The 15,002-nt window shown below is 49.1% G+C and overlaps 1 protein-coding gene across 4 annotated transcripts in view; it reads right to left on the minus strand.

Moving 5' to 3' along the window:
* mef2aa (myocyte enhancer factor 2aa) overlaps window positions 1-15,002 on the minus strand; it is a 185,979-nt gene that overhangs the window by 78,115 nt on the left and 92,862 nt on the right. For all 4 annotated transcript variants that reach the window (XM_084335430.1, XM_084335428.1, XM_084335431.1 and 1 more), the window contains one exon: window positions 7,000-7,212. In XM_084335430.1, the coding sequence (XP_084191556.1) occupies window positions 7,000-7,053 (54 nt within the window). In that variant the 5' untranslated portion in view covers window positions 7,054-7,212. The remainder of the gene's footprint in view (window positions 1-6,999; window positions 7,213-15,002) is intronic.

Genomic DNA, 15,002 nt, shown 5'->3' on the forward strand with positions numbered 1-15,002 from the left:
GAGATATATCGAGATAGAAAGAGAGACAGAGAGTGAGATGGATAGAGCAAGATAGAAAGAGAGAGATGGAGAGAGAGTAGAGAGAGATATAATGATAGAAAGAGAGAGATAGAGCAAGATAGAAAGAGAGAGAGAGAAAGATAGAAAGAGAGAGAGATAGAAAGAGAGAGAGAGATAGATAGAGAGCAGCTCTATGCCAGGGCGTCTGACGTGCCCAAGCAAAACCTCAAAAATGAGCCACAGCAAGGGCAGGCAACCCTCCACCCGGCAGCGGAATCATCAAACTTTTAATGACTTGGACGATTACCCCAGTGAGCCTGTTTAATGGCATCTAGAGGACGTCACCGGGGGGGGGGGGGGGGGGGGGGGGGCGAGGCCCAGGCCACACTACCCCCCCCCCCCCCCCTCTGCACCGCTGTATGTTCTCGGTGCGTCCACCCCGTCCTCACAGAGCTGGGGAGCCCTGTGTGTGTGTGTACGGTGCGAGAGCGCCACTGGGCTCTGCCGTCTGTTATTCCACGCGTATTCACGATGCGTCCAGAACCTGTCACAACACAATCAAGCCACAGCAGCGCTCCTCTCAGTTTGAGAGCCAACTCTCATTGGGCCATTTCGAGTTCCAGCGACATAATCAAGACCATTCTTCTTCGGGAGTTAGCCTAGCGTCTGGGGATCTCGTCTCTCCTCTTAAAAGATCTGCAGATTCTGCCTAATGAGACAGGTGTGTGTGTGTGTGTGTGTGTGTGTGTGTGTGTGTGTGTGTGTGTGTGTGTGTGTGTGTGTGTGTGTGTGTGTGTGTGTGTGTGTGCGTGCGTGCGTGCGTGCGTGCGTGCGTGCGTGCGTGTGTGTGTGTGTGTGTGTGTGTGTGTGTGTGTGTGTGTGTGTCTGTGTGTGTGTGTGTGTGTGTGTGTGTGTGTGTGTGTGTGTGTGTGTGTGTGTGTGTGCGTGTGTGCGTGCATGTGTGCGTGTGTGTGTCCCATATAAAATTTACAATAATGAAACTATAGTATTCCTGTGATTTTCTATACACACTATAGAGATTTACCACAGAGATACTGTAGTGATTTATTAGATTAGATTCAAATGTATTGTCAGTATACAGCACAAGTACAGTACAACAAAAATAAGTTTGGCATCCAACGAATGTAACATTAAAGTGCAATAATAATATACAAGGTACAGGTGATTATACTGGGTATAAACTGCTGCTGGTCACTGCTGCTGTGACTCATTGTCACCTCCATATATCATATTCATAAACACTACTTGATCCTACACTGTGAACGGAACGTGCAATAATGTTAATGTTACTCGCTCGTGCCTTGTATATATTTTCTACCATTTATTTTAAGATCTCCTTATTTTTTGCATTTAGCATTCGCTTATATTTAAGTTGTTCATTCTAGGTAAGTACTGTGTGATTGTGTGATCTGTTTGATGTTGTGTGAAGGGCAGACTAGCAAAGTAAGTTTTTCATTTTATGGCATTAACTGTGCACATGACAATAAATAGTCTTGAATCTTGATTGAAAATATATAAATCAGTACTACTAATAATAGTGCTAATCGGATAGTGACGCTTTGTTAACGTTACGATTTTTAAAAGCAATATAATAATAGTTGCCAAAACTAAATGACAGCGAACGCACCCGGCACTGGGTGACCTGATCTGCGACGCTAAGCTAGCTTTCGGCCGTTTCGAAATTCAAAATCTGCTGCCTTATCAAAGAGAGAAATGTATATCAGAAAGCCTTGTTTACGGGACCACAGCTGCATGAACCACAGACGAAGCTAGGAGCTATCTATTAATAGTCCATTCATATCCTATGGCTGCAGGAGAGGCTGGAGAGACGGAAGCAGCCGGAAGTACGTCAGCCGCGAGAGATCTATTAGAATTAGATCAGCGGATTCCATTCATGGTTTTAAAAACCGGCTGAAACCCCTTTTTACATATTTTTTTTAAAGCCTTCCATTGTGATTAATATTGCTGTCCCGTGTCTGTCACCCAGGCACACCGTGCACGTGCATACACACACACACTAATATTAAATAATTTTTTAAATAATTTTTGTTTTATATATTTTATAGAGAACTTTATATCAACTGTTTGTGTGAAAGCACTTAAAGGGCTATGCACTGCTATTCCTAGCACTATTTGGGCAACTTTACACAATTCCTGTTAGTCTATTGAAGACATTTGTAAGGTTTTTTCAAAAAAATTCATTGTTTTATATTTCTAATCAAGTACTCGAAACCATCATTTTTCAGCCTCAAGAAATCAGGCTGTTATGGCTGGCTCCGCCCATAAGCACTTTGAGTGACAGTCAGACCACAGTCTGCACTGGTAGAGGGAGGGAGGGAGGGGGGGAAGAGAGAGAGAGTTCAGTTCAGTTCAGAGTTTTTATTTGCCACATGGAATAATACAATCATAGTTTCTTCATTAAAAAATCATAAATAGTCATTCCATGGACAAAAGGAGCAGGAAGAAGAATAAATCTTATAGTTACCTGCCCCTTATTCCTAAACTAACATGTATTTTTTTAATGGTCGGCGTATACCTTATTTACACAAATATTCATTTATACCATGAGAGAGAGAGAGAGAGAGAGAGAGAGAGAGAGAGAGAGAGAGAGAGAGAGAGAGAGAGAGAGAGGCTCTCTCTTCCTTTCTCTCCCTCCAAAGCGCACGGCCCCGCAGCTCCACTCGCTGATGAGACGGGGCAGCTTTTTTCTTTCTTTCAATCTCCGTGTGGCGCGCGGCCGCAGGTACCCCCCCCCCCCAAGTGCCCCCTCTCTCTCCCTCCCTCCTTCTCTCTTCCTTTCTCTCCCACTCGGCTCTCGCTGATGAGACGGGGCAGCTTTTTTCTTTCTTTCAATCTCCCGTGTGGCGCGCGGCCGGCAGGTACCCCCCCCCAAGTGCCCCCTCTCTCTCCCTCCCTCCTTCTCTCTTCCTTTCTCTCCCACTCGGCTCTCGCTGATGAGACGGGGCAAACTTTTTTCTTTTCTTTCTTTCAATCTCCCGTGTGGCGCGCGGCCGGCAGGTACCCCCCCCCCCAAGTGCCCCCTCTCTCTCCCTCCCTCCCTCTCTCTTCCTTTCTCTCCTTTCTCTCCCTCTCGGCTCTCTCTTCCTTTCTCTCCCTCCAAAGCGCACGGCCCCACAGCCCCACTCGCTGTCTAGTCTAGGTAGAATGGGGGCGGGCATTAGCTCCAATCACAGAGCCAATCGCATCACTGTGCGCCGAATGACGTGACTCAGGACTTCAAATCAAAATGACCCGATTTACTAGAGGAGGAGAGGGGCTGGGCTGAATCGGAGCAATCCGCCAATATGGTATTTAGACCCTAAAACACATTGATACAAACTCCTATTACTATAATACAATGCTAGAGACTGAAAAATGACATTTATAATGCATAGCCCCTTTAACAAATACATTTTGTTAACTCAACTACAGCAATTTGTGCATACAAAAAAGTTTGTAATTATAGTAATTTTACTATAATACATTGTGGTATGGGATCATTGAAGATGCTGTAAGTGGCATTTTTTTGCTTGTTAAAATAAGTGGTCTACATGTTAAAATAGTAGCTCTACATTCTGTCATCACTGGTATAGAGTGTTTGGTCAGTAACATGGGTCTCCTAGTCCCTCCGTCTGACAAAAATAAGAAATACAAACTAGTTTTAAGCAGTAAGCAAATTTGGTCCATGTACCTAGTTAATCACGATTCATAATGGAATGCTCTGATTAAGCTCCCGAGCTGATACATGGTAAATCACGTCAGAGGGACATATACACGGCCCGGCCCAGCCCAGGGCAGCAGCCAATCACAGCTCTGCGCTGTCCACGGCAGCTTGCATCATTTTGCCGCACATTTGTGTCCAGCTGCATGTAGGCGTCGCCGGTGGGCTTGCGGAAGCTCGGCAGGCTCGCCGCAACCTTCACAACCACGTCGCCGTCTATAATACTAGGGTATAAATCCAGTCGCTGGGACCTGAAGGGGGGTGTGTGAAGTTGGGAAGATGGGAACTGGTGGAAGCGAAAGGGGAGTGTGGTTTATGTAATAGTCTCAGCTGACAAGGAACACCTTGGAGTAATCAGAGGTGATAAGCAACACCTGAGTTAGTTTGCGTGATAATTTGGTCCTTCAGCCTAGTCATGGCGCGTGTGAGAACAAGGGAGAGAGGTGGAATAGTGAACTGATTGATCGTGAATCCCTTCTCCTGAAACTATGTTTATTAATTTAAAATGTTCAGATTTATGTTCGCCGAGCACGAACGCTCTTTCAGCAACGCCCTGCTTCACGCTCACACAGTTACACACATCCACACCCGGGGCTCTGCCGGAGCGGATTCAAACGATGGTTTAAGAACGTTTCCAAAAACGCATTTTCCAAATCGAAAACGTATGTGAATACTTTTTTATGGACAACCAAAACCACGGATCGGGGCTTTAATCCGTTTGTTTTGATAGATAGTGCAATTACAGACCTTCTGCGCCCCTTGCCACTCTCCGTTCCATAAATCCTAAAAGGTTAACGGCCCTTCCGAAGCACTTGCGGTGATAATGCAGGGAGCCCCCCGCTGGCCCTGTGCGACGTCTCATACTGCCACACTATTTAATTAGCCCACTTAGGGCCTTCTTTCATTTTAATGCTATGAATACGGAGAGCTAGCAGGCAGAGCGAGGGCAGATAAAGATTACAATTGTCTCCCTTACAATGCCCCCCCCCCCCCCCCCCCGTATGCTAATGGCCGCCCTCCCTTTGGCTGCGAGCGCACCCTGGAGAAATGGCACTCTGCGTGGCCTGCGGAGGAAAGATACACAGACATACATCATATTACACCTAAGCTTTATTTTAGCGTCACTCTGTGTATTCACGGCGCAGGAGGATCCTCTGCTGAGCCAGCTAAATCCGGGCTAAACGGCGGCGTGTGGCCCGCCTGCGCCGCGCTGATAAACCACCTCACGGACGACACAGCGTGGCCTTTCAGACCGGAGGGGGAAAGAGACGCGGCTTGGGGAGGAAAACAACGTTGATAATTAGTGTTCTCTTTTCTCCGTGCGCGGCTATACTTCCCTGGGAAACAATGGCGACTACTTCCTAGCGCGCTCGCCCCGCTACTACACCGTGTTCGGGGAGGGGGGGGGGGGGGGGGGGGTTCCGGGGCTCAGCGGCCTTTGCCGCCTAGCGATCGGTAACAACCTGATCTTGTGTAAAAAAATATCTTTCAGTCGGCCCTACAACACCCCCCCCCCCCCCCCCCCTCCCCCCCGTGCGTGCTGATGTCACAGGTCAGCACAGACAGTACAGATCGTTGTGGTGTGCCAAGAGCCCTGCCCCCCCCTCCTGCTTGGATCCCACCCAGGGCCAGGTGTTATGCTGATAATTGGCCCATCGTGTAGATTTTTGTTTCTCACTTGGCTGAACCGCTAGCCTGACAGTAACAGTCAAGAGACACTGGGAGAGAGAGAGAGATAGAGAGAGAGAGAGAGAGAGAGAGTAGCGGATGGCTAGAACCATAAGCTATCGTGTTATCACCCTCGGGAAAGGGGGAGCACAACCTCAATTAGGTTTCTGTGTGCATGGCAAAAAAGGTTGTTCCACCTGCGAGAGGAGTGCAAATTATATTTTGAGCGGGTGTGAACAGGATTCATCCAATTTAGCCGGGGCAGAATAGAAATAACACGTCGTCATTATTGGGTATTATTCATAACAAAAAAAGTACCAGTGAAAAGCAAAGAGTAGCGCATTGCAGCTGAAAATAGGAAGTGGACACATTCCTCCCTGTATAGATGTCCAGGCCCGGGTTAGACAGTGTTGCTGTAGACAGGGCAGCTTGTGTTGTTCGCCATTGTGCCTGTTTAGGGGGTTTATATTTAGTGGGAGCAGACAGGGCGAAATTCCAGTCTTTCTCTCCCCTCTCTGTGGCCGTCCCAGGCCAGCGTAGCCCGGGCGGAGAAGGGTGCTATGTGTCCTGCTGACCCACCCTTGCTAATGAGAGGGTGCTGTGGTACAGTGGCTGCTCCTAATTACTACCAAGCAGATGCAACCACACAGGGCCTGGGAGCGAATGGGGGGGCCCCGCCAAGCCGTCGGGCCAGGGAACAAGCCCCGCAGTGTGGAGGCCACGGGCGGGTCCCCGATGACTCTCTCTCTCTCTCTCCGCCTCAGGGCCCCTGTCGGTTCACTCCCACGCGCCCGCGAGGTCCCTCCCCTCCCCCGCTCGCAGGACCGATGCTGCCTCATCAACTTCTCCCACTTCACCCACTCAAATTGCAGGGTGGCAAGGGAATCTGCGTCTGTAAATACGGCCAGACTGACAAAGAAATGTCACGGTTTCTCTATGTTTATCTGGCTGGGACCGTTCGGGGGCGGAGGAGGGAGGTTTGTCTGTTTAGATCCGTCTGTGACACGAGCTGCTGAGGCTCCCGGTCCGAGACGGGGAGGGAAGGATGCCGTGAGCCCCCCACTCGCGACAGGTACACCGTGGACGGCATGGAGTGAGAGGCAAAACGAGGACGGCATTCGCATAAACCACGCCGAACTGAATTTGAGGGCTTATCAGTCAATATAATGGATTACATTTTGTTTGAATTAAACGTAAGTTAATCCGAAAATATGCTGCTGCAGAGAGAGAAAAATAAAAGGAAAGCGACTGCTGCACCTAAACAGGAAATGACATGTTTACTTGCCAGTCGTTTTTTTCCCCATACGTACTTCAGTTAGACAGAAAATCCATTCCCATACGGAATACAACCCTAATTTCCACTAAGCCTGTTTATGTAAGCCTGTGTCCTTACAATTCAGAGCCCCTCCATTCCCCAAGGACACAGTTTGTTTCATCAAAATATATATATATATATTCCTTTTTTTGTATCGACTTGAAAGTCCCCTGCGTCGTGGGCCTCGAATGCCAGCGGTAAGCCGCCACAAGTTCACCCCCCGTACAAGTTGACAGGTGTCCTTAGACCAGGCAGGGCCGGTACCTTCACCCACCTGTCTGTTCCTCTCGTCCATGATCCTGGTGATCTGTATCTTCTTCCGTCCCATGGCTGCGTCCTGTACCGTTCCCCTGACACCTCGACAATATCAGAACAACAACCGAAGCTTTCCTCCTTCACTCTCCTAGCACATTGTACAACACTCTCTTTCTCTCTCTCTTCTCTCCTCTCTTCTCTCTCCTTGGCGTTCGCTTGACCAAGCCGCAATCTGTGGGGAGAGAGATAGAGAAGAGAGAGAGAGAGAGAGAGAGAGAGAGAGAGAGAGAGAGAGAGAGAGAGAGAGAGAGAGAGAGAGAGAGAGAGAGAGAGAAAAGGAGAGAGTTAAGATGTCTCCTCGGGCACATCAAAGCGGTGGAGGTCTTTGTGTTCCGTCCTCCAGCTCCACCAGAGAGGATGAGAGCCACATGATGTGTCCCCCATCGCCCCACCTGCACCTCCCCCCATCGTCCCACCTGCACCTCCCACCTGCACCTCCCCCCATCGCCCCACCTGCACCTCCCACCTGCACCTCCCCTCATCGCCCCACCTGCACCTCCCACCTGCACCTCCCCTCATCGCCCCACCTGCACCTCCCACCTGCACCTCCCCTCATCGCCCCACCTGCACCTCCCCCCATCGCCCCACCTGCACCTCCCCCCATCGCCCCACCTGCACCTCCCCCCATCGCCCCACCTGCACCTCCCCTCATTGCCCCACCTGCACCTCCCACCTGCACCTCCCCCCATCGCCCCACCTGCACCTCCCCCCATCGCCCCACCTGCACCTCCCCCATCGCCCCACCTGCACCTCCCCCATCGCCCCACCTGCACCTCCCCCCATCGCCCCACCTGCACCTCCCCCATCGCCCCACCTGCACCTCCCCCCATCGCCCCACCTGCACCTCCCCCATCGCCCCACCTGCACCTCCCCCCATCGCCCCACCTGCACCTCCCCCATCGCCCCACCTGCACCTCCCCCCATCGCCCCACCTGCACCTCCCCCCATCGCCCCACCTGCACCTCCCCCCATCGCGCCACCTGCACCTCCCCCCATCGCCCCACCTGCACCTCCCCCATCGCCCCACCTGCACCTCCCCCCATCGCGCCACCTGCACCGCCCACCTGCACCTCCCCCCATCGCGCCACCTGCACCTCCCCCCATCGCGCCACCTGCACCTCCCACCGGCACCTCCCCCCATCGCCCCACCTGCACCTCCCCCCATCGCCCCACCTGCACCTCCCCCCATCGCCCCACCTGCACCTCCCCCCATCGCCCCACCTGCACCTCCCCTCATCGCCCCACCTGCACCTCCCCTCATTGCCACACCTGCACCTCCCCCCATCGCCCCACCTGCACCTCCCCCCCATCGCCCCACCTGCACCTCCCCCCATCGCCCCACCTGCACCTCCCCCATCGCCCCACCTGCACCTCCCACCTGCACCTCCCCTCATCGCCCTACCTGCACCTCCCCCCATCGCCCCACCTGCACCTCCCCCCATCGCCCCACCTGCACCTCCCCCCACATGGCACTCACAGGACGACACAGCGGAGACAGGGCACGCCGCCACAGCTGCCGTAGACATGCAGTGAGAGAGTGTGATTTGCTTAGTTCTATTTCATGTGGAATACAGGCGTGACTTTAGGACAGATTCGGAGAGCTTGTAACTTGTTTGTGCAAATATATTTAGACAAGATTTGTTTATCCAGAAATTATCACATTGATACTCCTTGATGATTCCTGTGGAGAAGTTTTAAGCTTGAAAATAATCATTGTGTCCTGCTGCTTTATAAAGCCCTTTATTGTGTTTTTGTTAACTATTCTTTTTTGATTGATTGAAACCTTTATTTATACTCAGGTGAGCTCTGAGATGAGGCCACCTCATTTACAGAACTGCTCAGTGTACAACTAAATAAAACAACAAAACAATGTGCAGTGCAATCAGTTAAAAAACAGTTCATAGAGAAATTAAATCAGACATTTAAATTCCGTAAGGGAAGGAAGAACTTCCAACTTTAACTTTGACTGAATGTAATTGCAGGACTTTGGGGCTGCATGAGAGAAGGATGTCCTGCCGAGTCCTGTACTAGTCTGTGGAACTTTAAATGTGATCCAGTTACTAGATCGTGTTTCATGGGCTATTCTTGATTTATTGTTTAATGGATTCTTATGAGATTATTGTCATCCATTATGGTCAAGGTAACCAAGTTACTACCACATGTGTTGTCTGTCTTGGTCAGTTGAAGGTGCTATAAGTGGTATTTCTTTGTTAAAATAAGTGGCAGGTAGCTCTACATTGAGACTGGGACCGGGAGACCCGTGTTATTGACCAAACACTCCATACCAGTGATGACTGTCGGAAAGTAGAGCTACTAGTAGAGCTACCGAAGGGGATCAATAAAGGAATATCTTATCTTATCTTATCTTATTTTAACATGTAGACCACTTATTTTAACCAAAAAATACCACTTACAGCACCTTTAACCATTTTCGTGATGCGAGCTAGTCTTCCCCTGTGCCACGCTCTCCGATGCCAGCCTGGCTCTCAAGATGATTAAGAGGGCACCCAGCCCGGGGTCGACAGTAGTTGAAATCTCCCAAGGGCTGGGAGAAAGGTTTATTCCCACGCGAACCAGTCTATAACCTGGCCACCGGTTCAGACCCGGCTCGTTCCCCCGGAGGACACCCGGCTCTGCCCTGTCGCCCCCCCACCCCGGGAAGAGATATCGTCCCCTCCCCGGAGGACACCCGGCTCTGCCCTGTCGCCCCCCCACCCCGGGAAGAGATATCGTCCCCTCCCCGGAGGACACCCGGCTCTGCCCTGTCGCCCCCCCACCCCGGGAAGAGATATCGTCCCCTCCCCGGAGGATAACGGGCTCTGCCCTGTCGCCCCCCCACCCCGGGAAGAGATATCGCCCCCTCCCCCGGAGGACACCGGGCTCTGCCCTGTCGCCCCCCCACCCCGGGAAGAGATATCGTCCCCTCCCCGGAGGATAACGGGCTCTGCCCTGTCGTCGTCCCGCCACCCCTGTGCGCGGGAAGAGATATCGCCCCCTCCCCGGAGGACCATCCATCACTGACGCGGCAGACACACACACAGCAAATAGGAAAAAACGCCTATACTGTACAACTGCATCTCCCCGTGAGCACATGGAGACTCGAGAGAGGTTAGCGTCTCAGTCGCTACCGGATACAGTCGCCCTCGGATACAGTCAGCACTTATGAGGTAACAGGGCCAAAGGCCATCCGGAGGGAACAGGCAGTGAAATGGAAAATGACCAGTTCCAGTGGCGCGCACACACACACACACACACACACACACCGGTCATTATGGGTTTTCGAGATGGCCTGGCATTATGGTGTCTGGCGACCTGAAATGAGGCTGCACTGTTGAGGCAGAGTCGACTGAGATCAGCTCGCTAACTGCCCACGCACGGCTGTCTGGGCCGGGGGGGGGGAAGCGACCGCAAGAACCCTGTAAAAACGTTTCCATGCAGCGCATCACGATGAACCGCATCCAATGAGAATGGCTGCCTTCTGTTTCATTCACCATCTCCAAGTGCTCGGACTGACACTGTGTGTGTGTGTGTGTGTGTGTGTGTGTGTGTGTGTGTGTGTGTGTGTGTGTGTGTGTGTGTGTGTGTGTGTGTGTGTGTGTGTGTGTGTGTGTGTGTGTGTGTGTGTGTGAGAGAGTGTGAGTGTGAGTGAGTGTGAGTGTGAGTGTGAGTGTGTGTGTGTGTGTGTGTGTGTGTGTGTGTGCGTGTGTGTGTGTGTGTGTGTTTGCTCTTGGATTCACCTTTTTACTGTACAGATGTAAAATGAGTAAATGGTAAAAAATGGTAAATATTTTATATAGCGGCTTTTATCCAAAGCGCTTTAAAAAAAATCCTCACATTCACCCATTCACTCACCGATGGCAGAGGCAACCATGCAAGGTGCCAACCTGCTCATCGGGAGCAGTTAGGGGGTTAAGTGTCTTGGCTCAAGGACACTTCAACCTGCTGCCCCAGGAGGAGTGGGAATCGAACCGGGAAAAACTGCAACATTTTAGAGGAACAGATCTCTAGACAAGGGAACACACTTGCGTCACTCCTGCAGGTACACACACAGACACACATATGAATACACAAACACATAATATGAACTACACACACACACATGTGAATACACAAACACATAATATGAACTACACACACACACACGCCTCCGTGTTTCGTTGCAAAGGAGCTGTCACAGCGGTCAGGGACAGTTCCATGTCTGGAGGCCTAATCCACAGTGTCATGACATTTTCCCCGACGCAGATATGAAATGACAGGCTGAGGGTCGCCAGACTGCAGGTGTGCTGCACTCTGCCCGCTTCGCTTATGGGCCGCGCGCTCTGGGGAAAAGTTTGACAACAGCTACAGTATCTCCCTCTCGACTCCTTATTCATAACGTTGTTTATGTTTTGAGGATTTCCGGAGGGTCGGTTTGCTATACCGTCAATAATGCTACACCGTGTTTAAACGTTTAAGCGTTTAAACGTGTCGACGAGTAGCCCAATTTTATCTGCCGTCGGGTATCTTAATCCTTTCACGATCTCAACGTGCAATTGGAATTTTGAGATGTGAACAAGATTCAAGAGATTTATTAGTCTCATACATACATGAGACATGTAGTGACATGAAGGTGGCCATGCCCGCCTTGATTGTACAAATAATAATAGAATAAAATAGAATAGATAGACATGATAAAAGGTACTAAGATAAAATACTATACAATGCTAAGTTTATGAATTAAAGGTAATGAGTCCTATATACACTACAATACAATATGCTATACAATATACAGTTATGCAATATGTAATAATTATACTATACTAACTATACTATGCAAAAACACACATTTATGTTTTTTAAAGTGACCTTTGCTTTTTCCTAAAGTGACCTGTAGTGTGTTTGTGTGTGAGAGAGTGCAGGATGTGTGGTGTGTGTGTGTGTGTGTGTGTGTGTGTGTGTGTGTGTGTGTGTGTGTGTGTGTGTGTGTGTGTGTGTGTGTGTGTGTGTGTGTGTGTGTTCATGTGTGCTTGTGTGTGGAGAGATCAGTGTTCAGTGTTCTGATGGCCTGGGGGAAGAAGCTGAGTCTGAGTCTCTCTGTTCTTGCTACATGTATGCAGAGGCGCTTGCCTGACCACAGCAGCTTGAACAGGCTATTGTTGGGGTGGTGAGGGTCCTTCATTATTCTGCAGGCTCTGGATTTGCACCTCCTGTTGTATAAGTCCTGCAGGGGTGGTAGTGCAATACCCGTAGTACGCTCTGCTGAGAGCACCACTCTCTCTAGAGCCTTCCTGTCCTGGGCAGTGCAGTTGCCAGGCAGTGATATTCCCAGTCAGGATGCTCTCTACAGCCCTGGAATAGAAGGACTGGAGTATCTTCGCTGATACTCTGTACTTCCTTAACACTTTAACTGCCACACACGAGATATCTCGGGTTTATTTTTATGTGGTTGAAAGCCACTCACGAGATTTCTCTGAATTTTTTCTTTTTTTTCTTTTTTAGCGATCTGAAATCATATTGCATCACGCGAGCCTACCCGAGTATACACGAACACCGCCGGAGATCATATGTGGAAAAAAGCGCCCCCTATCGTCTCCCAGATGACATAAGGGATTTTGGAATGGACTCAATGAAAATGGATGGGGAAAAAAATCCGGTACTCCACATTTTCCAGTCCACTGATCCAGCCGGGGTTACCACAGTTCATTCTGGAGCCTCTGAGCCCCGCTGATCATGGAGTTCTACTGTATCGCGTTGGATCTATACACTTATCGATTTTTTCGAATGGTGATCAGGAATTGGAATATACCAGTTGGATACCATCTGATGTCAGGTAAGGACTCTATGTTATCAGTGTTAGGATAATCAGACTAATTTTGATGAAGTTATAAGCTGTTTTGTGAAATGGGCTCTTTCGGTTTCACTGTAAAAGTCCAAGAGGAAATCAACGCGGCGATTATCCGTGCGCGGCCCGAATGTGCTTGCGTGCACGTATAATATTGATCATCTAGCGTTTATTTGAAACCGATTCATAAAAAGGCTGACGAATATCAACGTTGTGGAATATTCCAGTAAAAGACGATTTTCATAGAATGGGCTGTTTTTTATCTCAAAACGGGTGCTTTTCTAAATGCTCTGAAACGGAAATGACGCGATAAAAAACCAATCTGCCTTGACAGCACTGACTGGAAAATAGTCTTTGATAATGCGATGGGCAGATTAGACACATAGCCATAATTTAAAACATAGATTAGGCGATATTAACGTTAACATTGAAGTGGATGGTGGCATCAAGGGGGTAAAAAGGAAAAACCCGGCGTGGCACTCAAAGTGTTAATTGTCTCAGGTGATAGAGGTGCTGCTTTGCCTTTTTTACCACAGTGTCTACTCTGTGTGTATTGTCCATGTCAGGTCCTCTGTGATGTGGACTCCCAGGTACTTAAAACGGCTCACCCTGTCTGTCCACGATAGCCCCATTTATCCGCAGTGACGTGTGTGTCCCCTGCTGTATTCTCCTAAAATCCACGATCAGCTCCTTGGTTTTACCAATGTTCAGGTGTAGGCTGTTATCCCGGCACCAGACTGCCAGATCAACCTCCTCCCGGTAGGCCTTCTCGTCATTGTCAGAGATCAGGCCCACCACCGTGTCGTCCGCAAACTTCACTATGGAGTTGGAGCTGAACCTGGCCACACAGTCATGTGTGTACAGCGAATACAGCAGGGGGCTGAGGACACAGCCCTGGGGGGACCCGATGCTCAGGGTGATTGAGTTCTATTCTAGTCGAAATGATGACGTCTATCGCTGGGCAATTAATCAAGTTTAAATTTCAATTAAGATTTTGGCTCACGATCATGAGTTTCATGATAAGGGGTGGCAGTGGCTCGGGAGGTAGAGTAGTCGTCTGGCAATCCGGAGATTCCCGGTTCGATTCCCGCTCCTCCCGGGCAGCATGTCGATGTGTCCTTGAGCAAGACACTTAACCCATAATTGCTCCCGATGAGCAGGTTGGCACCTTGCATGGTTGCCTCCGCCGTCGGTGTGTGAATGTGTGAGTGAATGGGTCAAATGTGAGGAACAAATTGTAAAGCGCTTTGGATAAAAGCACTATATAAATGCAGCCATTTGCCATTCATGAAAACAAAATAATCGAGATAAAACGATTATTGTGCCTTTGTCTCGTGTTGTAAATGCAGCACACCCTTCCTTCACAGCGGTGCGCTCCGCCCCTCTCCCCCCTCAAGTCCAAACAGTAGTTTCAGCTCACGTTGAGAGGGAGGAGGGGGCCACGGCGTGTTTCTCCACTTATTTTTAAACATCTTTGGTAACTTTGTTTGATAAGACATGGGGACCGGTGTTGGATTACTGTTGGAGGATGAAGATGATGTATAAGTTCAAAGTGTTACTCTTATTACAGTAATGTCTGAAGGTATATTCTCTGTTTTGTCTTGGCTTTTTGCCTTTTTTTAATGCTTTGGTCTTTTGGTCTCTTTCTTATTTTCCAGCAAGAATCTAGCTTATTTAACTATCCTGTTTATTTGTATGTATAAATCCGCCAAATGAAAGAATGTTTATTTCTTTAATTTTTTCAATCTTTTTTGTTATATGCCGCTGTACAATTGTTTTTGAACAAGAAGAAAAATAAGATTGCTTGTGTGCATCATTATGGAATGTAACTAAAGTAATGTGCAATAAAATAAAAACGTATTAAAAAAAGGACTTGTAGAAGATGACAGAAAGGCAGCGTTTGGTCGAGAAGAAAGGTAAAAAAAATAATGCAGTCGTCATCGTACGATGCTCTCAAATCAATGAGGGATTATAATTTTTTTGACAGAAGTGCATTTTATTTTTTTTTACAATTTGCCCGTTAGGTAAGACAGTGTCACTTGTTTCAATACAACTATATTTCTCTAAACAAACGACGATGGTAAAAATAAAGGCACTTAATTTCACTTGTTTGGAGACCATGTCAAGAAAAACCTCGGAAA

The sequence above is a fragment of the Notolepis coatsorum genome (assembly GCF_963971535.1).
Source record: "Notolepis coatsorum genome assembly, chromosome: 18".
In the NCBI taxonomy this organism is placed as follows: domain Eukaryota; kingdom Metazoa; phylum Chordata; class Actinopteri; order Aulopiformes; family Paralepididae; genus Notolepis; species Notolepis coatsorum.